This window comes from Athene cunicularia (genome assembly GCF_003259725.1).
Source record: "Athene cunicularia isolate RWA chromosome 17 unlocalized genomic scaffold, athCun1 chr17_part1, whole genome shotgun sequence".
Classification (NCBI taxonomy): Eukaryota; Metazoa; Chordata; class Aves; order Strigiformes; family Strigidae; genus Athene; species Athene cunicularia.
This window is the reverse complement of record NW_020799122.1, coordinates 3,005,367-3,031,189: the sequence shown is the minus strand read 5'-3', so window position 1 is coordinate 3,031,189 and position 25,823 is coordinate 3,005,367. Positions and strand designations below refer to the sequence as shown.

Sequence of the window (25,823 nt, the reverse complement as noted above, 5' to 3'; positions counted from 1 at the left end):
CCCACTTCTTCACTTCAGATTCCATTCACATAGTCTCCTATTGATAGGAAAAAACCTCACAAATGGGCCATGGATAGCTATTTCCTATCTTAACACACTTTCTCCGAATAAGTGGATGATATATATGTATTTTAGCACATAAAGAGAACACTTGCCCTTCTCCAGACATCATTCAGCATGTAGCATAACATCCAGGTATTCTGAAGGTTTACTTCTTTTCTGACACACATTACTCTTGTTATTTCAGGACATCAATAGGAAAATAGAAGCTTAACATTTCCTTGTGTTTCGGACTGTAATCACTGCAAGAGAAATGTATCTCTGTATTGCAGCATGTCTCTCCCAAGGCTTGGGGCAGCCTCACGGTCCCCTCCCATCTGCATTTGAGCCGTTCTCTGTACAGCACTCAGTGCGCCTCAGTCACGGAGTGGATGGCACAGACCACGGGAAAAGTATCTGCTTATTCCCAACAACATGGGAAACAGCATGAGCTACTGAGATTATAAAAAGAGGAAATAAGATCAGTGATATCAGCAAAAATTCTGCAGCCAGGGTCAGACCCCTCCATCTGTATATCTGAGTGTTTTACATGAATACAGCTATTTTACAACGTTACCTGTGGAGGAAGAAATTATCTCAGGAACTGTGACAAGGCATCATTCTTGGGGCAGCCCATTTATCTCAGTCTTATTTTGCTGCTGATTTGAGAGATGGGAAGTACCCTCAAGAACGACTTCAATGTGTGGTAGTCAACCCTATGCTTGTTGCGGGTTCAAATCAAATCCTAATTTATTTAGTGCTGTTATCTTCGTCCCTCTTAATTTCAGCTCAAGTTTTGTCACGGATTTCAGTGGGTGCAGGATCAGGCCCTTGGCTGTCAGACTTCAGAGCAGTACGCTTTTTTTTTTTTTTTTTAAATCAACTGCCTCTTCCCACCATATGCTTACTATAAAATTCATGTCACATCCAGCTTGCAATGGAAGTCTAGATTTGTGCTTTGATTGTTTGCTAACTGAGAATTGCTGTGAAAAGTGGTTTACAATGTAAATTGCTTAGTCAGACACTAAAAAAAAATCAACAAACAAGTACCATTTCATTTCCTTTTAGCTGGACATATTTCCCGAAGTGAGGGAACTCCCGTCACTCACAGAGGTAGGCACAGAGAGCAAACCAGCAAAAGAAAGGAGTGTGTTTGCCAGAGCTGCAAATTATTACTTATAATCTTATAAGATCCTCGGAGTATATCTGGTGGGTGCAAAAGCATAGCTGTATGATATGCAGCTGTTTCAAAACACAGAGACTCGGGAGGAATTTCTGGGTTTGGTTCACATACATCTGCACTTCCTGAATTTTTCTAGGCCTTGTGGGTTATTGGTTTAAGTATTTCCTAAACAGTGACAGTGCAAAATAGTGGAAAGTGAAGCCTCTGGGAGGTGAGCCTGCAGCCTGAATGATGTCAAACAAACCTCCAGGCTCCAAACAGCCTTGTGCAGGGCTGAGCGTTTACCAAACCCACTGGCCTTTGCCTTGCAAAACCACCAGAAAACCACCAAGTGCCACAGCGTGGCAGAGCTGGGCGCTTCTTGTCCCACTTCATCACCGTGTGTGCAAGCGTAACAACAGTTGAAACTGCTGGTTGGGAAAAAGCAGAGACTCGGATCTAGGCAACGTGCTCTCCATGGGATAATCCCATGCGATGGATTAGCAGCATCTCCCTTAGCAGATTCTTAGCTGCAAGAAACTTTGCACAATATCCTTTCCAGAAAAAAAAAGCCTCAAATGGCTTTTGTAAAACCTCCACTGGGTATGCGATAGCCTGGAGTCTCATGTGCTAAAACAAGTAGGTGGTAGTCTGAGTCCCTCTCTAGGGGAAACTCAGCGTTTGAGGGCTGATGCATCGTAAATGCCATATGAGTGAAAACATTGGGCCCTAATTCTGTCTTAGCTCCATGTGACAGGAGCTGTGGAGTCAGCAGGCCAGAGCCGTACATGACTGGCTCCTTTTGCTCATATGGATCTAAAATACAAATCCAAATGGATTTGCTCCTATCTGCCTCGCCTCACACTTGGCTCCCTGACTTGGGAGTTTCACACACTGCAGAAGTGGGATTTGGCCCAATGATAGGTTTCATTTCATCTCTCAGCAGATTTGTGGTCTAACACTCCAAGATGTGCAGCATAACACGCTGGCAATCTGTCACTCTCCTGGCTCTTGTCAACTCCAACAGCTTGCTGAGAGAAAACAGTGCTAAAATAGATGCCAGTCCGACCTGAGGGACTTGGGAAGCCTTGCCTGCGCGCAGCCGAAAGCTGTGCCTGTCACAGCACGTGCATTCCTGCTCCACTTGGCTCCTCCATCAACCCAGCAGGCTGGGACCAGCCCTGGGCTTTCCTGGTTACTGTCGAAGCTTCTCAACTTATCAAATCTTCATGGCAAGTTGCCCTCCCACTGCTGAGGCTTCACACTACTCTCTCTTTGGTGGACCAGCTCACTTGGCACACTGGCTGCTTGTGAACCCCCAAGACTGCAATTAGGGCTCTTAGCACTTGTGCACCCTGAATATAAGCGGCTCCCCTCTGGACCATCTCTGCATTCCTCACACTGAAACCTCTAATCAGGCCAAAACACTGGCTTGGAACAGCTTGAAATGGGAACTCTGTGACTCTAGTCTGCAGCTCAGCAATTCCTTGTTTGGTTAGACTTGAAAAGCTGAAATGCTGGGGATAGCTGAGTTAATCTGTTAGATTAGCAGTCCGAGTTTGTTCCTTCAAGAGAACTTCTCTAGAGACCACAGGGACCCATGTACATGAAAGGATGTGGCGTTGGTGCCTTGCCTCACCATCTGAGTGCTTTCCAACAGTAACGAACACTTACAATGCTGACATCGCTGCTTAAAGCAAATCTGTAGAATTATAATGCACGAACAAATAACGGAGGACATAAACCAGAAAAAAAGAGCCAGATTCAATATAAACCAAAATGCTGATGAAACAGTACATCAGTGTCCTCTGCTCTGCAGTGAGGTGGGACCTAGAAGAGGAGACAGAGCCTCTTCTTAGGGTACTGACTGAAATTCAACCCGTGACAGCAGTAAGCGGCAACCACTGCTGTAAGGTAACAACAAATGAGTTTTGTACCTATTTGTTTGTCTTTCTCATATTCACATGGCTTCCATGAATATCTGAGCCAACGGCAAACAGAGCCTTGGGACCTGCAGCACTTCAGCGTCTCCAAGAGGCTGTTTGCGGGAAGCAGATTTACAATTCAGAAATGGAAAAATTTCATGTTTTGGTTGTAACCACAAATCCAGGAATTAGCTGCGAGTAACTGGCGCAAAGAGCCACAGACACCAAGTCTGCCAAAGCAACGCACGGGCAGCATGCAAACAGAAGGCAAATTCACCACTGAGCAATGCCTTAAGGGGTGCTTAGCCATCTGCCATAATCTCAGGCAGGTTTGAGAAATGCACGGGCAGGCCTCACTCCAGGATATCACTGTCTGCTGAAATCCATCAGAAAAGATGCTCTGTGAATAGTATGAAAACGAAGAAGCGAATGAATCACTGCTATAGCAAGAGTATTTTCTGCTGCTACCCATTCCAGGTTGTCTTTGACCAAGGTGGCAACTGCTGTTCTCCTGGGTTGTCCTGGCAGAAACTGGGGCCCGGAGCCTCCCAGCACTGAGTGCTTCATCTCCTGTCTGCGAGCTGAGTTTGCCCTCTGCTGTTTGCTGGATAAACTGTTCCCTCTGGTTAATCCAGAAAGGGAGGGTAAGAACACCAAGAACTGAAGAACCAGAATGGTTACCCCCAGATCTCAGATACTTAAGTTTAAAAATTGTGACACTTAATAAAAGTGACACCCACAAAAGGGGAATATCTTTATCTGTGACTTTAGCAGACACTTTATTTTCTCAAGCTTTTCTTTATAACCACAGAGACCAGAAACGTTTTTTTCCATTTCCTGCTAAATAATTGCCAATATTCAGAATTAAGCCCACTGCTCTCTTGAGACAAGGGATTCAGGTGTGGCAGAGAGCGCAGCTGAGAGCAGGACCAAAGGCTGGGTGAGATGACAGCGGAAGGTGTGAGGAGAGGTGCCCTGGGATGACAAGAGGTGCTCTGCAGTGAGGAAAGGTGTCCTGTGATGAGGACTCAGATAGGTCTGCTTTCTCCCCCTGCTCTGGCACTATATCCTCTCTCCATCCCAGAGCTGTGGAGCCGCTTCCACGCGCAGGTGAAGCACTCCCTGGGTGACCCAGGTTGGTCACCCTGCTCCTCTGCTCCCTGCCCTCTCCTCTGCAGCCATCCAGCCCTGGGAGCGGTCATTGCCCGGATGCCAGACACCCTGGAAAGGACGCAAGGGCTTGTCAAGAAAGCTGCTGGCATCCTGCCACGTGTTTTCAAGCTGAGATCAGCCTTCAGGCTCCTCTTGTTGCTGTTTGTCTGCTCTGTTCCTAACAGCCTCTCCTGGTCCTGTCGCTACCGTCGCCCTGCACAGAGGGGCTCAAACAAAGGTGTGGCGATGGTTGATGGCTGGCTGGGCTGCTGAGACTCCTCTTGATGTCCTCCCGCACCTCCCAGTGCTCATGGGCAGGGCAGGGACTGCCCTGGTGCTTGTCTCAGAGGAACTTTGCATTCCCAGCTGGTGCCAGGGAGCTGGTGCCAGCGGATGGCTCAGCCCAGGGAAGGAGCAGCGAGTGGGATGCTCAGGGCTGAGATCTTGCTCACATCTCCCTTTGGAAGTGGCTTCTGGGATTAGCCCCCGTAGCAAGACTGCAGCCCTCCCACAGATCACCTCTAAAGGGCTTTGCTAGGCGCTTTTGCACAGCTCCGAAGTGGAGACTGTTCCATGCATGGATGAGGCTTCAAAAGGTAAGTGTTCACCAGGCAGTAACAGGGGAACATGGGCAGGCGCTGACTTTCTTGACTCTCTGATCATACAGTCATTGCCTCAGGTGAGAGTGCTAGACTCCTGAACTCCCAAGGCAGCTCCTTGGGGTGTACTGACCCAGAGCTGGACTTTTACCAGTAGTGTTATATCCCTGCCTCTTCTCATAAGGCTGAGAAAACTAATGATAACAGGTAACATTTGCAAACACCACAGATATGTAAATGATGAGGGTCTTTCTGGGCAGTCAGCAATTATAGATGAGAAAAAAAAATAGGCATAAAAATGAACTAGGCTGTTCTCAAAGGGCAGCAATGACTAGTCCTTTTGCACGGTTATTTCAGACATGGATATCAAGTAAGCAGAGCTCTAGCATAGCTGAAAGATGGATAACAGTTTTGCATCTGAAGAATTAGATTCTCTATCTGGTGTCTGGGTAATGAGCTTCCATTTTCCTCTGTACGGTCATAGCAGAGACTTGGATAACTTTATTTTAAACCAAGGATTTTTATCACTTATTGAAAGACTTTAGTGCTTAGTTTAATCTGTATTGCATGACTTCAGACATAATGGAGCAAATATTTTGAAGCCTAGATAGTGTTGGACAGTTTCATAACTGTGCTTGTAGCTCTTACAGCAACACCAAAACTCCCCATTTCGTGCTGCTTTTGAATAGAAAACTGCTCTATGAATCTTCCTCAGCCTGAAGTCATCCAGACTCAATTACTGTTGAATGTATGCAGTAAGTAACTCTAGGAGCTTCCCTCTATCTGACGTGTGGCTTTGTTTCTTCTGTAAAAAGACACGAGCCATCACAAGTAATCCTGTACAGTTCTTTTGTAAATAACTACTACCGAATAGGACTGAACTGGGAAATTCAGTTCAGTCTTTCTTAAACACATTCAAAACAAGCAGCTAGTATCAATGAGAATTTTGCTGAATAAGCATTAACATAGCTCAAAGAACATTAGCTCTGATGGAATCAAGCACATATTGAAAAAAAAGCCACATATAAAAGCAGTCCAGACACAATTTTTCAGGAGCAGTTCTGTGTTTCAGCCACCAGCTCTATAATCTGTTCTGTCTTGGGCACGAGGGGAAATTGTCTATAGTGAAGACACGTGTGAAGAGATGCTAAAACATGTCTTTTATCTCTTGCTTCTGCAGATGTGGCCTCGGCTTGGAAGAGTCTTCAGAAAGCCAAAGCAGTGGTACGTGCAGTTCAGGGAACACTTGCTGTCACATGCCTTTATCAGCTACCTGTGCATCACCTCCACAGAGTTTTCCTTCATGGAAATAATGTAACAGAAAGCAATGTAAAACTGCCATTTTGTTTGTTCTTTTGCAACGAACATATAATATCTTTAAACATTTGCTAAATGACCAAAAAAAAAAAAAAAGGATAAGGAGAAAAGTAAGGAATCTTACCAAATTCCACAACACTCTTCAGAATTAATGACACAAACAGATAAAGGTTTGACTTGCATGTGGTTGCAACCCTGAGCAGAGTAATAGCTGATACTCACTGAGCTGGGACATCCTCTGAAATCCCCCTGTCTTACTGTCCGCTTAGTAGAAAAGATAATAATGTTTCTACCAGGCACAACATCTGCAATGAGAGCAGTGAAATTGCTCGGATGAATGCATAATGGTATCCAAACGCACGCAGCGCTGCTCGCGCACTCAAGGCCTGACACCAGTATCACACTGGTGGAGTTGCTGTTGGCTGGGGTTACTTCCAGTTTACACCGTTTTTAGAAAGAGTTAGCTCTGCTAAAATTTGAGGCACGCATACATACAAAGTTAAATAATGGAGAGAGGTGATTTCATCTCTTATCTTTCCAGTCAACGGCATTCTTTCCAACTGTAGGAAATACCACACGGAACGTGCTCAGACGTGCCAGTATTTACAGAGTAGCTAGGAGCTGCAAAATTAATCAAAGAAGCAGTGTGTGCCAGCAAAAGGCTACCACGTAAAAAAAAAAAAACCACATATGTCTCCCTTCAAAAGAAAAATCTGCCTTTTCACAGCTACAAAGGATTGAAAACAAATTTTATCATCAAACATGGAGTTGTGCCAAATCACAGGCAGCCAGAAGAAATCTTTGGCATGAAAAAAGCTTCGGTGAGTTCTGAGTTACTGGGAAACTGCTGAGATGAGGGGAACTGCTTTGGTGCTGGAGGGAAAGGTAGGTGAATGATAGAAGTGAAAGGACCTTTTTACTGATGAAAGTGTGTGTTTTCATCAGCTTTCTACTAATGTTCCCAGAAGAGTATCACAATGCACAAGGAGTCACACCTTGCTGGAGAGAGCTCAGGCAAAAGATGCAGCATTAATACCCACTAGCTACAGCAAAGTAAAAGCTACTTGTGCTTGTCCTCTGAGGGTTTTTTTCCTGGAGATAGCTGAAGTGATATAAATACAGCATTTTGTTTGTTTCGTTTTGCAGGAAATGCTTAATGTGTTGAAAATAATCCCTAAAAGACAAAGTGGGATAGGAAAAAAGCAGGAAACTTAACCAAATTCCATTAGACTCTACTAATGACAAGAGCAGACCTCACTTATTATTTTTGCATCTGCTGGGTATTTGTTTTTGAGATGGCTTATTGTCTGGGAACAGTTTAAGCTGCCAGCCTTTAGTATTTAGGGCTGCTTTTTCCTCCCCAAGCCGTAGGGCTCTGCGCTGTGCTCGTGCAGATGGCTCACTGCCTGGACCCCAGTAACAAGGACAGCAAGAGAGGTGTGTTGAGTCGATCTGTTAGAAGCTTTGGTCGACCTTGTGGTTTTGCATGTGAATCTTTTTACTTTCTCCCAAGCTAGTTGAACAAGGAAGGAAAGATGAGAAGAATGTTTGTCATTGGGTTCAAATGACAGGGGCATGATGTGACCTGCTGGAGCACATTTTCATACCGTACACTACGGCACTCAGGTAGCTGGGACACGGTACTAAAGGCAGCAAGAGTTTCTGTGGAAGCTTGTAACCAAATACTCAGTCTGCCCTGCAGACCTGGGTGACATGGAGACAGCATACACAGAGTTTTACACCAAAGAACAAACTCACTTTTCCATCCCAGGACTGCAATGCTGGCAGGCTCCCTACCAACTTTGACTGCAATTGCATCCGGGTGTCCAAAGGGCCGGATTTGGTTGGGGAATAGTCTACAGTAAAAGGAACTGGTTTAATCTAATGGTTAAGGAATATTTTTTGACATTTTGACACTGACTTAATTTTGCTACGCTGTAGATGGTGAGAGGAACAAAGATGAAACAGCTTTGAATGAGAAAAAGAGCAATGAGAGTCCTTCAGCCTGCAGGTAAATAATAACCTTAATGTGCAGCACTCGGTGGATGAAGAGACAAGGGCATGCATGAAAGGATTTAAAATTCTGGGAAGCAGGACTTCAGAAAAAGTTTAGCACCTTACTATTTATTACAAAAAAAGAAAAAGTCACCAAATAATTTCACTCTCAGAAACACTGACCAACAAGCCAGTGGAACAAGCCATCAATTCCGTGTTAGTCTATCTGCCCATGCTTGTAATAACTCTTATCAGACCACAGTTTTGCACTTTCCTAATATTATCTGAGTTTGCCAAACTGCTGGTAACTGGCAAAATGCTGATATGTGGAGACACTGAGATCATCATCGGAGCATGTTGTAGAAACTCTGCATTCATTCACATTAGCAGTCTATTGAATAATTTAATAATACACCCTGCATATTCAGTCTTGTCTGTCTTTATTTTTTTTTTTTTTTAAGAAACTGTGCTGCTCTCTCCCCTGCTTGGTCACAGACCTGTTTCCTCGAAAGCCCTGCTGTGAGCTCTGGCCCCTCCAGAATGGTCCCTCTGTCCCTCGGGGGAGAGTCACGCTCAGCCCCTTGCAGCCCTGCCAGGGGGGAGGCTGTGGATGGCAAAGGCACACCTGGGACACCATCTCCTGCAGAGAGTCTGTACAGATCAAGAAGGGAGCAGGCAGAATCAAGAGGTTGCACAGTACAAAAGGAAAAATCTCCTTGCTCTCTGCGTCACTCACCTCACTCCCTTGCAGGGAGTGGTCCATTCTCAGCTGTCCTGCTCCCTACGTACCACTGCTCATCAGCCAGCAGGCCCAGGGATCAGAAACGGGAAGACTTGTGGAGAAAATCACCCCCAAAAAAGTTAGAGCAACTCAAGAAGAGAATCCAAGAGCAGAAGCAAAAGCAGCAAGCAGCATCTCAGGAGCTGAAGTGCCTGATTTCTGCCTATGCTGAAGAACCACTGCAAAAAAGACCCTTGAAGAGAAAGGTGTGCAAAATGGCATCCGTTCCTCCTGCTCCAGTTTACAGAGGTCAGTAGTAGTCTGGCATCTACAGAGAAAGGCTGAAACTGTGCGTTACCTGGCCGTGCTTTGGCACAGCTGAATAGCCAGCCGCAAAGCTTCCACCCCGCGCTTCGGTGTATGTTGGGCAGAAACCGTCCGTGTTCGTGTGATGAATTCATTTACTGCTGCAGCCCTTGGGGAACTATAAACCTCCCTGCGCTGTACATATCCACCTGCTCACTGAGTTCACTTCTCTGCTGGATTTACTCCCCAGCAGGCACATATGGATACATTTCTTTCCATGTAATAGTAAAGAATTTTCTACAAATATATTCCTTTCTCCCCTCTCTTCCCACATTGTATGTTTTTTGCCAGATATAAAGCATGAAGTGGGAAATAGCAGCACAGTAGGGTGGATAGACATCACAGGTATTTAAAGCAGAAATTGTGTAGTTCAGAGGCATTACAAGGGATTTAGCAGTTCATTCAGTGAAACTAGTGTAGATCTGAACGCGAGTATTGTTAGACTGCCTTATCCTGCTTTGCTGCTAAATTTGGACCTGAAGTATCATTCATCTACAGCTGTCACTTCAGTTCAGTGTGATTGAAGATCTCAGGCTGCTGTGTGTAATGCATGGACTCGGAGCAAGGACTGCCTGCGGCTAGCCCCGTTAGCCTGCCCGCTTGCCAATCCCTTCAGGCAGTGGGGGATTACTGAGGGTGTATGGGACTAGAGGAGGCGAGCTGAAAAGCTGTACATAATATATCTTATTGCTATAATAGCATTAGCGTTAATTCGTTGGGCGCTACAATCCCGGCTACACACCACCAGCTTCCACGGGCATTTCCCTTAGATTTGATTTTGTCACAGTGCTCCCCTTGGGTCCACGGGAGCACATGTCTGTGCTGCCATCTCCCCCTTTCAGCTGAACCAGGCAGTGCTTTCAGTCAGCGCTGCACAGCGTTACCCCTCCTAACACCCAGAAGCCAAAGCCACAATCCCTGCTGGGCCTCTTTTGAACATTCTCAGGGGGAAGGCTAGTTTAGTTTGGTTTTAACCCAGATCATTTTACATAACGGAGCTAGGGAACTACCAGACAAACAGTTCAACTTGCAGAACAGAGGCAGCTTCTGAAGATGAACAGCTCCAAACGCTTGGTTCGGATGCAGCTTGTTCAGTTTGTCTGACTGTACTCTACAACGTGAAAAAAAGTGTGTCACAGCTGCTGTGCTAGGTATGACCTCTGTCAGATATCTGCAGTCTGGCCTAGGGAACCTGATTCTGCTTTTCACACGTACAGAATTTCAGCACTATCGGGTACCAGCATTTACACAGCTCGTTGTAGCCTAACAGGTTTCAAATGTCTGTTTGTCTAGGTTTTAGTGCTGTGAACCCGAGGTCTGCTCTTTCCTTGTCTGATGAAGAGCACAGAATACGAGGCAGAGAAGAATTTACCATCCCTGGACAAGGGAAGAATTATAAAAAAGCCCCCAAGATCCCAGGTTAGCAATGCCGTATCATAACAGCCTTTTACAACTTGCCCAAGAATGCAGTGTTTCTGCAGAGGAAGGTGAGTCTGGATCTCCAGAGGGACACCAAGGGGAGGGTGACCCCCTGCACCCCCTGGATGTGCCAGTTGGGTCAGGGCCGTTTGCGTGATACACTGTTGTGTGGGTAGATGGGGTCACAGACATGACCCCAGAGATTCAGGCCCATGCTTGCTTTGCTGGGACATCTCCAGCACCACAAAAAAAGGAGTCCTGCTTGTTCAGCGACCAGCGTCATTAAAAAGACTCCTGCTTTTGTGTTCCAAGTGAATGGGACTGGGTTGGGTTTGCTGGTAACAGTAGACGTGTCTAAAGTTTGATTTTAGCTGCACACTAATTATTTCCTGTGTTTTTTTTTTTTTCCTCCTGACTAAAGACCAAAGAGAGAGAAGCTCAGCATGGAGAATTCAAGCGGAAAGCCAGAGGCAGCCTTCACCCAAGTCCTCTGGTCTGGAGAGAGCAGTGACAGGTAAAGGTAAGGATGAAAATCATGAGAAATTCCACAGGCTGATGGACAAAACTACAGGAGGTCAGTGGCATCTGGGCACTCACTTGCCAAAATCTTGAGCGTGTTATTAAAACAGCAAATCCTAGGAACCATGGTCAAGGACCACAGCTTAGTTATACCAAGCAGGTAACAAAGAAACCCACTGGGAGAACAGACAAAATCCACATTTGTTCAAGGAGGTGGAAGATGGCCGCTGGCAGCTCAGGAACACAAGGCTTTATTTCTGGGTTAGTTGCAGGTGAATCGTGCTGAGGCCCCCAGGATGGGGTATCAGACTGGCCACCTGATACCACTGTCTGTCACTGAATTTTGGGGTGAAGTTTGGCCGGTCCCTTCCACAGGCACACACACACCCACACACCCCCCCAGGCCCTTCATGTGCAAGGGATTTGCCTGTGCCTACAGGCATTACCCAAGAACCAGCCTTTGTTACCCTTCACAGGTTGTCACACCATTGCCTGCAGAAGCTGAATTCCAGATCTGGCAGGACTGAAAATCATCAGAAATGAAAAATAATCCATACATCCTAGGTGCGAAAAACTGTCTGTCACCTATTCGGATCTGTGTTCCCTAACGAATTAAGAGTGCCACCGCAAGGCAGGGATTTTGGGACCGAATCAAAGTAGTGAGAAGTCAGATAAATTACCCACAGGCTTACTACAAAGTCAGCAACAGGATCAGGAGTCCCAATCACTAGTTCTCAGTTGTCTTTACCGGTATGGCTAAGTGCAGATTTGAATTATCGCAGTAATTTTACCCATTTAATGCTATTACTTTGCATAGGAAACGGTTGCGTTCAGACTTTGTGGGGAACAAGGCACACAGTGAAAGTGCCATGGGCACTGCTCACTCAAAGCTGGGTTTTACACTAGCCAAGGTACTAGGGGTGCAACTCGTGTGAAACAGAAAGAAAAAAAACCCCAAGCTAGCTAACACCATGCAGATGAAATTATGAGCACAGTGGAATCATGTGCTCTACTACCTAAGTACTATTTAAAATGCATGAAATATATAATAATTTCCTTCTCCCTCTTTTTTTTTTTTGTGTGGGTTGTTTTTTTTTTTTTGTTTTAATGGATTGTTTGAAAAATGGCTTGATCTTCCTCTGAGAGTGGGTCATAATAAGACCATGCCACATGAAGCATTCATCATTGTAACTGCCAGTGTCATGGTGTCTTTATTGGCTATTAGTTTCTGTCAGTGAAAGAGCCAAGGCAGGGCTACGAAGAGATGAATGAGGGGCAGGGGTCAGAGCCAGAGTACTCAGGAATTTGATGAATTATAAATTTGCTGTAGTTAACAAAAAATTAAGTCACAACAGCTATAAAATATTCATCTGTTCATAGGTAGAAAAAAACCAGAAGAATATTTAAATCAACAGATTTTCTTCTAGCAACTGTTTTCATCAGAAATGCAGGCTGCTCTTGAACTTTAGCATAATAGTTTAGTTAATAAAGACTGTGTAGATAAAAAAAAGATTTAATTGAAATCAGACAACATGGTGAAGCAAAGATTGTTAGATCTACATATTAATTTGTCAGCTGCATTCAGAGAAACTAACACAGCATACAAAATAAATGCATCCTGCATTTTTAATACTGCTAAAGTAGAAAACAAAGTAATACAGCAAGGTGTTTCATTAAAGACACTGATGGATCTCAGCTCTCCTGAGCCAAGCAGATTCTGGCAATTCCATCTGTGGTTCCTGCTGTCAGACACCAGAGTGCATAGACCTAGTGAATAGTTCCTCCGAAGGCCTCCCAAGTAAGTCCACGTGATTATAGGAAGTGATTTCAGCCCCACAGAGAGTGAAGCTCTTCCTCGTCTGAAAAAAACTTTCCACTTACGACATGACCTAAACCGCACGATTAGGATAAGCCTCCAGAGCACCTCAGAGTCTGCTGCCAATTCAATGTAAGTGGCTGTGAGTCCATCAGTGGCCACCTCAGAGCCCAGGGCTGTTCGCTGAGGTGTTGCCTTACAGCTGTTGTTCACAAAGCCAAGGAGAATCTCAGGACAATGCCGTTAACCAGTCAGTCTCGGAAAGTGCTTCGTGTCCAAAGGATGATTCTCAGTGGTGCTGCCCAGTCAGCTCAGCACAGACAAGTTCAGTCAACAGAAGCTAGAAAAGCCTAACTCAGCCAGCTGACCGAGTACTGAACCACATCTTTGAGCAGATGCTGGTACTGACTTAAGAGTAAAACCTTCTCTTTAAAAAAACCCCTTGAATATTTTAATTGGGAGAGAATTTAGTTGGGAGGATTTCCATGTAAAACCCAAGTAAGTACCTGTTTAGTCACCTTCTGCTGGAGAAGTGTTTGCAATAAATACATAATTATGCCTGTGCAAGTATCGGCATGCTGTGAATGCAGTCTGAAATTATGAAGTAAAACAGTGATAAATGTTGTCTATTATGTGACACCGCCTATTAGGAAAGAATAATTTGTTTGTGCTGCATACTGGATCATTTATTTTTGCATTATACATTGTCCCTCATCCTGTATCGTTCATTGATTCTTCCACACTGTATCCTGCTGATTCTCACCAGTTTAAAAATGAATTAATTTACTCTAGTGAGTTTGAAGTAATCACAAGGAAAATAATATTTTCATTACCCCCCTCCCTCTCAAGTTCTCAAATCTGCTGGTACCCAGTAAGTACCAGCCATCTGCAGTTCCCATCATAGAAATGGTCTCAGATGCTCTCAGACTTCTTCTTAGTGTTCTTGAGGACTCTGGGAGTCAATGGTTTCTAAGTAAAACTTGTAAGAACTGTGTGAACATGCTACAAGTGTTAAATTATATAAATGCTAGTGGTAAAGCCTTAGGAAATCACCGAACCTTCATTTGTTGCCCTCATCTGATTCATGAACTGGCTCTCTGTCAGTCAGCGAATAGACCCTAACAGAGTGACAGCCTCCAAAGTTTGAGTGTTTTAAAACCTTTTTGTTATCAAAGTAGCATCAACTTTCTTTCTAAACCCGTTCTGACTGAGACATTTTAGATCTCCCCACACCTTGAGTGTGGTTCCTGGAAGTCACCATTAATTAGAATAGAGTTACAATTTTCTTTCAAAGAACATGTGAGGGTTTAATAACTAAATACAAATCCTCTGTTTCAGGTGCGAAGCTACCTGGGGTTTCTGCATGGAGAGAAGGTCAGAAGTTAGCTAGAAAGTTGCTTGGTCGACCCCCTACATTTCCAAATCTGAGGAGCACAGCTGAAGAGCAGACCACAGCAAATACCGTTGGTACAGTTGCTTCTCTACCACACGAGCTGCTTTGGCACCCAAACAAAAAAGTGGTTTATTAAAACTAGTTGCAACAAAAGGTTTCAAGGCCCTTCTAAGCATCTATTTTTAATGACTCTGGCAATAACTCACTTGTCAGGTTAACAGCCACCCAAAAGACTTACTAAAGCTGTTGTCCGTGGTCAGCTGGCACACTGAATCCACTGTGGTTTTGAAGAGACAGTGCAAATGCACTGTGTCCTTAAAATGAGACTTGTCTGGATTGCGACACGGGTTACGTGATCCCGCAGCAATACAGCATCAGCTCCACGTCCTGCACATACCAGCACACTGCTGTTTAGCTGGGCTGGTTTGCCAGACATGGCTGTAGAGCTTCCCTGGGTCTACCAGTAGCTGAGGCTGGCCACTGAGTTCTCATTGTGCCACACTGACAAGCGTAAGAGGTTTATGATCTAAAGGGTTTCAATGCCTATGTATATTACATTTTATTTACACTGAAGGGCCACAAACTACACGTCATTTGTACAATTGGCCACTTCAACTTCAAATTTCACCCTTACAGATTTATCTTCTCCCTAGAACGTTGCAGATTTTACAACAGACATACAAGCCTGGGCTACACATACAGAGACTCCTCAGACCTATAGTAGGAAGCAGGTTTTAAGATGCACGTAATAGATACAGGAACTGCTACATCTCCGAAGTAATAACACCAATCTTGTTTCCAAATGCTTTTCCCAGAACCTGATAGAGGATTTGTAGCAATGCCAGCGATGGAAAACAGCTCCAGAGAAAAGGGAAATGAACCTGTGGGGAAAAGCCTGGAATTCAAAAGCTGCGTGATTCCCCCCAGCAAAACTATTGGAAGGGGCAGCAATGCACCAACCGAGGATAAAAAACAAATACTCAGGAACCTACATCTGCAAAGCCAGTATCATGATGAACACAGAGATAGCAGGCTCCCAAAAGATGCTGCAAAAGGAAAGGTACAAGTTTTGCAGCGATACCTAGGGATCCATTCTCCTTCACCTGGACCTCGGGACAGAACTCACTCTGCCTTCAGTGGGGAAGAGATACAATCTTCATTAAAGAAAGCTGGAGCCAAGCCCAGCAGCTCAGGAAGCCGCAGCAGAGGAAAAAGCACATCCCCTCAGAGACAGAAAGGCTCAAGCAGCCCTGCACAGAAAGGATCTGAGAAAGAAAACCTTAAGCACCCTTCAAAGAGGAGGGTAAACGTTAAAAAACCTCACCTCTACAGCCCTGAAATTGTTCAGGAATTTATGTATCGAAAGAATGCAGAAAGAAAGAAAAAAAGCATAGAAGAGAAAAAGTCTTTGGTGCAAGCCATGGAGATGAGAAATAAGAGATTGCAAGAAGTATACAGGAAACAGAAAGAAGCTATTGGGAAAAAAAGGCGTTCTGACCAGATGCACAAGCTCATCAGGGAAACGGCTTCTGCAAAAGAAAGTCCTCAGTGTAAAACTGAGCAAGTAAGTCATGAAGGAGTGGCAGATTGAAAACCCTTCGGTCTTGATCCGGACAGCACTACATAGGAGATGAAAGACTTCATACACATGCTCTGAAGTGTCAGGGAGAAAAAGTTTTATCTGGAAAAATAGAGCAATTAACTTCTAATTACAGCAAGAACTGCTGGTCTCATTAATAAGGCTGGAACCCTTAATTTCAGGGCCAAAAGCCTGCAAGTCTCCACTGCTTGAGCTAAAAGATTAGGTTTGTTGTTTGGTGCGTGCAGTTTTTCAGTTCCATAAACCAATTATTAACTGGAACAAAAGCCAAGTATTACCCTCATGTTGCCTAGCTATTTAGTGCTTGCACTAACAGCCACTTCTGTTTCAGGAGCAAACCAGTGGTGGAACCCTGGAGAGGAGTTTCATGGCCTGGGTGGATAAAACATCCTGTACTCCCTTAAGTGAAGATCACAGAGACAGGTACTCAGGCATAAAAAGCATCCTAGAAAGCCTCTTTCTCAGCACACACTGAAGACTTTTCAGAATATTCTGTTATAAACTCTAAAAAGTAGAGCAAGGGATTGATGTCCACCCTTAAAATCACCTTAAAAGCCACACTGCACCCAGTCCAGAGGGATTACGGAACCTGGGAGCACCTGGGAGTGCTTTTGAGCATGGAAGGACACTGATGCTCTGGCTCCCCAGCTTGAGGCAAACTTTTCAGCCTACTTTTATGCTTTGTATTTTAAAATAATAATTATTCCTTGCTAGCCCCAGGCTGATTCTTCTCCACATCTGTTAGCAGTTCGTGCTCCATCCTGAATCCATCATTTGACAAATGTACCTATAGACAGGGAAATCTGGTTTGTTGTTTTTTTTTTTTTTCCTTTCTTTTGTGAAGCACTTTAGTTGAGGATACTGGACTATGCAGAAAGCTACTGTTACTTTGTCTTTATAACATGGTCTTTCTTCTTTTTATTTAAACAGGAATCAACTTCTAGAAACAGTTCAACCATCCAGAAAAAGAGAGGTATTAGCTTCTCCAGCACATCTGGAATCTGAATGCTGGTTTCTCAGTCCTCTGAAATGTGAAGATTTCTCTTCCCCAGCTCTGTATACACCCCCTCTGAGCTTTTCCCTTCCTCAGAAAGATGCAAAACCTTACTCCAAGGACTTGATTTCTGGTCTTTCTCCATACAAAAGTAAACAGGATCGAGTGAAAGCCATACATAACCTATCCAGAGAACTGGCAGAAAAGATTGAGGTGGCAACTAAGAGACTGAATGCAGCAAGCTGGGTTAAAGACTCCGCTGACAAAACATTGACAGGGACAACTTTGGACCTTTACAATGAGTCTTCTTCTGTCCCAGAACCTGAGACATCCAAGGATGAGCAAGACAAGACAATGACTATACAAATGCTTCTGGACACCCCAGATGCTTTACATGTGTCATCAGGTAGGAGATTTCACCGACTGGGCAGGATTAGCCTTGTGGGTAGCACTGAGGGAGCAACGGCCCTGGACAGACAGAAGGAAATACCCAGTGGTAGGAATGCTGCAAGCAAAGAATTACCATGGATCACTCATAGCACAGGACAGAGGCATCTCAACACCGGGGAAGATCATATTGACACGATGCAGCAGCGAGACTCAGATGCTGTAGCCCAAGCCTTTCAAAGCTACAAAGCCGTTTAAGCCTCATCTCCCCTTGGCTATTGAAGTATTGTGTCTTGGGAAATCCATGAGCAGTGGGTCACCTAGGCTGTATCTGTCTGCTCAGAGGGAGCAGCTGCTGGAGCCTTCAGTGTTTGCAGGCTTGCTCTCTGCACAGCTCACAAATCTAATGCCGAGAAGGGTCACAGGTGCCCTCAGCAAGCAGCACAGGCAGCCTAGGGACCCGCTGGCAGCAGCAAGTATGAGTGCCACTCCATATGTTGTTCAGTATGTTTAGATCAGTAGGGCAGAACCATGAAATTGCAGCAAATCTCCTCAGATCAGAAGGTTGCCAGAGTGTTAGCAGTGACTGATTTTACTTATTTGTCTGTTTGGTTAGCACTGAAAAGTCTGTCAGTCCCCCCTGTGAAAGGAGAGATGGGACTGAAGTAGAACTTATCACATTAAGAACTAATGAGCTAACTGGGGTAATGATCTAGAGATTATTAGACCTAGAAAAGAGAAGGCTGCAGGGAGATCTTAGAGCAGCCTCCCAGTAAATAAAGGGGGCTACAGGAAAGGTGGGGAGGGGCTCTTTATCAGGGGGTGTAGGGACAGGACAAGCAGTAATGGCTTTAAACTGAAAGAGGGCAGATTTAGATTAGATATAGGGAAGAAATTCTTCCCTGTGAGGGGGGCGAGGCCCTGGCACAGGTTGCCCAGAGCAGCTGTGGCTGCCCCCTCCCTGGCAGGGTTCAAGGCCAGGTTGGACGGGGCTTTGGGCAACCTGGGCTGGTGGAAGGTAGCCCTGCCCATGGCAGGAGGGTGGGACTGGATGATCTTTAAGGTCCCTCCCAACCCAAACCAATCTGTGAGTCTATGATCTAATTACTTTCTTCTCCACTCATTGCACCTGTGAAACTACATCTCTTAATTTTATCTGTGGCTTTGCTACTGATTTCAGACACATCACTTCACTCCCTGGTGCCTAGGTTTTCCCAGAAGAAAGAAATTATAAACCTAACCCCATGTACTTAGAAATCTCTGCATAAGAAGACCTATATGGAAGTTAAGTGCTCAAACATAAGTAGGTAGAGAATAGATGCCAAATCTTGGGCCATTTCATTTCTACAAAGAGCATATTTATTAAATGCCCTCATTTGTCTTTTTAAAAGGTTTTCCTGTGAATAAGGACTCTGAAGTGGACATAAGCCTATTGCATGAAAAGCCAATAACCAGCCCAGCCTCTCCATCTCACAGATTCCTCACTAGAAGGTAAACAAATTTGGATATATTATTCTCTGCTAAATGCGCCATGCACACACGTAGTTAAAATAAATAGCACCAATTCAGCATGGAGGCAGACCACGCTTTACTCCTCACCCAGCAAATTGCCAAGTCAGCAGATTTTGACACAAGATATACTGAAAGAGGGAACCACCTATTTGTAGAGAGCTGGAAGATCAATAGGAAAGGTTCAGCTGGGGTTTTTTTTGGAGAGATGGATCTCCCCTACAGGAGTTTTGCCCTAGATGCAATCTCCCAGCAGTGTGAGGAGACTGGGAGCCCATGGGAGATTTCTTTCCGAGGGAGCTCTGGCTTTCCACCCCTCTTGGGAGCAGGGGCAGCCCCCAGGAGGAGGTGGGTCCCCCCCGGCTCTGCCTGCTGCTGACCACAGGGCTCCAGGAGCATGGAGGGGCCCAGCGTCCCCAGAGGTCAGACCTCCAGGTCTGAGAAGTAACACATAGCTCGTGCCTCCCTCCCCACCCCGGCCAAATACACCCCTCGGTATTTTACCACGTGGCATTGGCAGAAGAAAAAATTTATTATCTTTATGAGTACCTAGTTAAATCTCCACTGATCTCCTTTTTGCAGGAGATTAAAGAGTGATTTAATCCACCGAATACTATAATTCATTTTTAGTGATTGTTTGCACTCACTTTGCTCTAAAAGTGGGTGAAAAAATCTGATTGCTGCAGCTTTACAGGTTGCGCATCTGTGGAGCAACACCTACTCACAAATACTGAGTTTGTTTGAACAGAGCACATGTCGGAGCGTGGTGATTATTATGGAAAATAGGTTTTGAAGGAGGAAATTTTGAAAAAAAGGATTAACACAGCTTGTTTTCAGTCAGCCTACATTAATTAAATGTTTAATGTAGATGGCAGTCAACAGAAAACCCTCTGTGTTTAGCCTGTATCTTAGAGAGCAAAGACAGATTAGTCTCACTGCCCCAGGTGGGTCATCTCTGGTGACAGGACGGACCACAGAGGGACGATCTGCAGATCAGAGAGTGCCCCTGTCCAGCCGTGGAGGACACGCCAGAGTCCCCATAGGGGACACACATCTCTGCAGAGGGGTCTTCCCTTAGAGAATAAATCCCCTGAGCCCTAGAAAATTAAATATGACCTGGCCAGGCAATGCCAAAGAAAGGACATATGTGCAGCAAACTGGCCACTGTGTCCCCAGCTTCCTGTTCGGAGTGAAGGATGAGGTGCCGGGGCTGTGGGATCCCTGCCCAGGTGGGGATGGATGAGGCTCCTTAATAGCAGCCCAGGATCCAACTGGCTGTGCCAGCCTACTTGCAGTTAAACTGCAGAAAGCTCTAGTGAGAAGAAGAGCAGGTTTTTTTTAACTGAAGGTGGGACATAAGGCACAGCATTCTTTTTAAGAAAATTGTTTACAGCTTTACAGTGCAAAGTAACCAAGAGGAAAATGAAAATTGGAGAGATAAATCCAGACAGCTCAGCTTACCAAAGTTATTCCTGGAATTACTGAGAGTTAAACCCCTGTTCTTTGTGCACAACTACCACATTCACAAAGGTTGGTCTGATTTCTGCTCCGAAAGATCAGCTGCAAGGATTATGGAGCTGTTCTGTTGCAGAAGATGGCAAATGTATAAAACATGAGCACTCAGTGTGTGCGGTGAAGAGAGTCAGAGCTGTGTATGCCCTGCACCTCAGAGAGCGCAGCCCACCAGTCTGCAGGAAATGGTGGGATCCATCACTCTTGTCTTGATGCGTGTGTGTTTATATGCAACTCTAATTCACAGTAATGGAAGGTAGGTGCAGAACCCCCGTGGGCCCCGGAGGAAATACACCCTCAGCTGTAATGGACAAGCATCAGACAAAGTAGAAATAAGACAGATTGCACTGATCTCCTGAACAATGCAATTACTGAGAAAGCAAAGCTCCCGTGTGTTTGAGCAGCGGAGTCAGGCAAACTCCTCAGAGCATCACAGAAAAAAAAAACACCAATAAAACCTCTCAAACAATAAATCACAACCCTGTTGCACGTGCTGTTTCAAAAGATGAGGAGAGCTACTTGCAGATAAAATATCACCGTATTTAGAGATTAGAAGTGGAAAGTGTTGCTATTTTGTGAATGACTCCCGACTCATCTCCTTGTGGGTTGAGGGCTCCCTCTGATGAGCAGTAGTGACAGTAAGGGGACAATATAAAGGAAAGACCACCCTATGTCTAACCCTTTCTTAGCTACTGGTAAAGTAGATAATACAAAGGTTCAGAGTAACAGCCTGTCTTTGAATCGTCCTCAGCTTTCATTTGCACATGATTCTAATTTAGCACCTAGTCCTGAAGACTGCACACTCACTCACGGGAAGCAAAAGTGAGTGAGAGTCCTTCTGTACACACTAGTGGGCAGCACATGCCAGTTAAGGACAACGGCAGCGCCCCATGATCAAGCTATTCCTGAAGCCGCTTGGGTATCAACCCTTTCACACGCCTGCTGAGTGCATACATCTACAATCTGATCAGACCCCATGGTAAAGGAGTACCAGCGTGCTGAGGGGGTGACTGAGGAACACACTTTCCAGGGTCATAATTTCTCCTGCTCCAGACACGTTTGCACTGTGAGTGCATGAGCTCCGTATGGGGAAGTGTTAGTGGGGAGGGAAGGAAGCCTGTCTCTTGGCTAGCATACAAAACGTTACAGGACTGTGCTGACGGGCAGGGGTAGCGCTGTGTTCTTAGCCCTTGGTAAACACGTGCCTGTACAGCCCATCACCAGTGTAGCTCGAGCTAGGTTAGAGAATGTGGTAGTAAAAGCAGCTGAACTGGGATTATGCTCTGACTTCCACTGTTGCTACCGATGATAATGAGTTATGAGGCCACAGTTGGCTATAACAGATACTCTCCTCAAGAGTTCATCTAAACAAAGCCACCTGTTAAAAACTGACTGTTTGCCGGCCTCATTCACAAATACAAACCAGGCAGTGTTACAAAATGAGCGCTCTTGAACACAATCTTCTCCACGGCCAGTTTCTACAGCACAGTTTTGTGTTTACATGTTTAATTATAGCTGCCAAAACAGTGACTCATGTTCATGCAAGAAATCCCGCAGGTGCATCTCCATAAGAAATGTTCCCATTTCATGCACGGCTGCTCTGCAGTCCGCAGGGGCGGCTGACGGAGATTTGTTGTTAATGCAGATGACTCACTGATGGGAATCCTCCAAAGCGCCAGAAAATGTGTATGCAATGTCATCCTTATTTTGCTGCAGTTACCTATATAAGTAGCTTTGCGTTACATTCTTGAGAATCAAAAAGATCATCCCGCTCGTGCCATAAGTTAAGTGCAGCGGGCAGCCTGAGGGGCTGGGGCAGAGCAAGCAGCCAGGCGGAGGCCTGACATCCCGAGACAGTGAGCTGTTAGATCACAGCCCTGCCTCCTGCCGCGGGCCCAATAATGCTTTCTCTTTAGCCAGTGCAAATCCAAAGAGCCTCATCTGGGAATTGCGATGGTTTATGCCCACTGCAGAGCTGGCTGTGTCTGGAGAAGAGGCGTTGCTGGCCACTCCTGTGTAATGCCAGTATTTTCTGTAGAATCTGCATTGACTTCCACTGATGCTGGCAGTTGCTTTCTCAGGAAACAAGGGTTGGATTTGGACCTTGGCATCAGTCTCTCCAAAGAGAAGTAGGCATTTCTCAAGAGCCAAAGGAAACAGTGGCTTTGACCAAAAAATTGTCGCAACACAAATGCAGAGAAAATGCTCAGCTCATTTGCCCACCAACTATTAGAACTGCTTTTTAAGAAATCTCTGTTACCTCTTCTCTTTCTCATACACCTTTGCTCCCACTTTCTAAGACGTGTTAGTGGAAGCTGTTCTAATCATTTTAGCAGTTTCTGGGTCATGAAAAACAAAGAAAAGCTTATTAACGAGAAAAATGAAATAAGATTTCCCTAAGCTGATTGCCGATAAAAAAAAATAAATTTCACGTTCATTTTTCTGTATAAAAAGAAAACATCTGTCACCATTTCATTGTGTCTCAGGGTCCCTGCTTGTGTTTCAGCTGAGGCTTGATCAATAAATGCCCATTTTCACACCTTCCTTCCTAATCTTTTTAGTTAGGCTCAGATGGTTACAGATCAAAACAAAGTAAAACCAGTTATCTGAGATCTTCATCAGGACTGCAGGTCTTGGTGCTGACATTGTTTTGAAATATTAAAGTATATTTATCAATAGCAAATCTTAGTTGGGCCACAGCCATGCTCAGCACAAGTCCCAGAAACACTGGAACAGAGATCGGTACTTTGTGTTTCTAAAAAGATTTCAGATACCTTTGCCAAGGTTCAGAGCTTGGATTGTGCAACCAAGTCCTAACAATGGCACAGATTGTCCATGCAGCCCTCATAAATCAAGCTTCAAAACTGCAAGGTTGTTGTTCCTATTTGCCACCAGGCTGAAAAATATCCAGATCTTTTAGAGCAGTTTTTAGAGTAGGCAGACAAGTGGTGTTAGCTTTCCTGACAACATCAAGGTACAAGAAAGAATTGTGCACATTGACAGGTAGGACTTCTCAGTGAGTCTTTGGTTTCCATTTAATAAAATGTAATAAATGATAGCTTTTTTTTTAAAATGAACCATTTCTTAGTTTAAAAGATTGCTTATACACATGTATGATCGCAAAAACTCTCTGAGTAATTGTTATTGTTACCTTGACACAGCCCACAGAGAGAACTCACAGCTCAGAAGAATCACTACCGGTGCGAGACTATTTCAAAAGTTCAGAACCAAGAGGAAATTTCCAACCAGTCGCCCAGAGAGAGCCTGGAGACACCGGACAGCCTCAGATTACAGCCCTCTGGCACTCCGAGCACTGGAGCCAAGGCTCACGATGGCTTCAAGAAGGTCTTTGGTAAGGTGGCATTTCCTAAAGTGTCAGGGCATAGTGGTTACTTGGTGCGCTTCCCAAGGTTCTTCTTATGCTATTGGAGAAGAAAGTACAGTCCGTCGTTGCCAGAGAATTCTTGCTAACCATTCTGGCTAGGACTGAAAAACATTTGAGGGTGAGGGGGAATTTCAAATAGCTGGTTCGTATTCCGCATTTCAAAGATGAAGAATGACTATATGCCAAGATGTCCCCAATTTAACAGACACACCCCACTAAAGAAGGCAATCGGAAGGCTTTGCCTGTTCCATGCAGCGCTGTGCTGTCTCACAGGTGTGAATTCAGCAGAGCGTCACCTCACAGGTTGCTCCTGTGCGGAGTTACACAGCGACAGCTCCACACGGCCCGGTGGAACAAACCCCGCTGTTTGTCTCTGAAATAGCTCAGCTCACAGACACTTTCAGCATCTTGCAGCTTCACCTAGCTCTTCATAATTGCCACATCAGATAAGTGTCAGGTATTATCCTATTTGTACAGCAAGAGACATCAAGGCACAGAACATTTGCAGGGGTTGACAAAGGATGCAGCAGGCTGAACGGAGAGATCTGCTCAAGGATGCTGCAGGGCTGGCCAAGGCAAGGGCAGGGAGCGTGGCACCGCCACTTCTGCTCAGAGCTCGTGTTTGCGGAGAGACGGGGGCAAGTTTGTGGCCGAAGGGGTTAAATGGCAAACAGTAGCATGCAGGCGGATCTGCCTGGAGATCTCTGCTTGCTTCCACCAAACAGTAGCAGATGGTGCATTGTTTTAAGGGCTTTCCTGAGACAAAAGAACAAGATGAGATAACCTTTCCTCAAAGAGGGTACTTACAAAAAGCCTTTGCTTTTATTAAGGATTCTTCATTGTTTTCCCCACAAAATTTTATATGCAATATTGGATTTTGAGGTGGTGGAGAAGCCAGCATTGTTTACTATGCTTCTCCCTACCCACCCCAGGGACTAGGAGGGCATCTTACAGGGTGGGACAGTGAGTCTGTTGTCTGAAGTGTTTACCATAAGAGAAAGACATTGTATTTAGTTAATATTAATAACTAAGGGCCCGAATTCTGAAGGCTATCTAGCAAAAAGACCCTGCCATCCACTGTTCATCACATGAACGATAGCAACTGCTGCCTCATGTCTATGCCAGGAGAAACCTTTACCTTCTCTGAGCGTTTGCAGGGGCTGACAGCGTTTGAGAGAGCTCAAGCCCAAGGTTTGACTATAAGCCAGCAGTTCCAGCCATGTTGCCGCAGATGAGGCACAGAACTGTCATTCTGAAGACAATGTGGTTTTGAAATATGGGTCACAAGTGGATCTGTTCACCACTTATCAGGAAAAGGGCATTCAGACACAAGGCTGTATTGTCTGCCGTAACGCATCACACCCGCCGTTGAGTCTGTTCCCTTTCACAGAACACAGAAGTCACCGTGCACATGCAGCATAATAATGTGCAATTATCCACAACTGCTGCAAACCAGAACTATTTACCTTTAAAAGATACATGCATCACCTAACCACTAATTGCTATGCCAAAGACATGAAAAATTTTCTGTAGTAAACCTACTTGGCAAAATAACAAATTTCATTTTCAAACATAATAAAGCACATAATAAAGCAGGTATTCACCAAATATTTGTAACTATTTACTGCCTGGAGTAAGACAGTGAACTCGTCCTGAACTGTCGAATTTTCTTTTTAAACGCAGCCAGTATAACATCCAGAATTGCAAATGCTGTAAGCACATGCTGTGATGAACACAAATCATCTCAGAGGCATGACTGGAAAGTATTTTACATAGCTCTTACATGCATCTCTAATCAGTTTAGGCACAAAACTTGGTATAACCAAGTGAGCTGATGAGGAAGTGGTTTGCACATTCTACTTATCTACATAAAATCTTTCCATCACTCCTGGCAGAGAACCAGGTCTCTTCCACAGGGAGCTGAGAAGATGAGCTATACTTGCCTTGCTACTGCAGCACACTCTCTGAATACAGCCCACAGCACCCAAGTTTCTGTATTGCTATTAAATAAGG

At 44.9% G+C, this 25,823-nt stretch overlaps 1 protein-coding gene across 1 annotated transcript in view; it reads left to right on the top strand.

Annotated features, from left to right (window-relative positions):
• Window positions 1-6,055: 6,055 nt before the first annotated feature.
• The window catches only part of LOC113486552 (centrosome-associated protein 350-like), a 43,071-nt gene continuing 23,303 nt past the window's right edge, over window positions 6,056-25,823 (top strand). Inside the window, exons 1-12 of the mRNA XM_026860606.1 lie at window positions 6,056-6,101; window positions 6,922-7,015; window positions 8,136-8,205; window positions 8,941-9,219; window positions 10,570-10,695; window positions 11,117-11,215; window positions 14,369-14,497; window positions 15,239-15,987; window positions 16,355-16,446; window positions 16,954-17,423; window positions 18,796-18,895; window positions 23,587-23,777. Of these exons, the coding sequence (XP_026716407.1) occupies window positions 8,169-8,205; window positions 8,941-9,219; window positions 10,570-10,695; window positions 11,117-11,215; window positions 14,369-14,497; window positions 15,239-15,987; window positions 16,355-16,446; window positions 16,954-17,423; window positions 18,796-18,895; window positions 23,587-23,777 (2,272 nt within the window). The 5' untranslated portion in view covers window positions 6,056-6,101; window positions 6,922-7,015; window positions 8,136-8,168. The remainder of the gene's footprint in view (window positions 6,102-6,921; window positions 7,016-8,135; window positions 8,206-8,940; window positions 9,220-10,569; window positions 10,696-11,116; window positions 11,216-14,368; window positions 14,498-15,238; window positions 15,988-16,354; window positions 16,447-16,953; window positions 17,424-18,795; window positions 18,896-23,586; window positions 23,778-25,823) is intronic.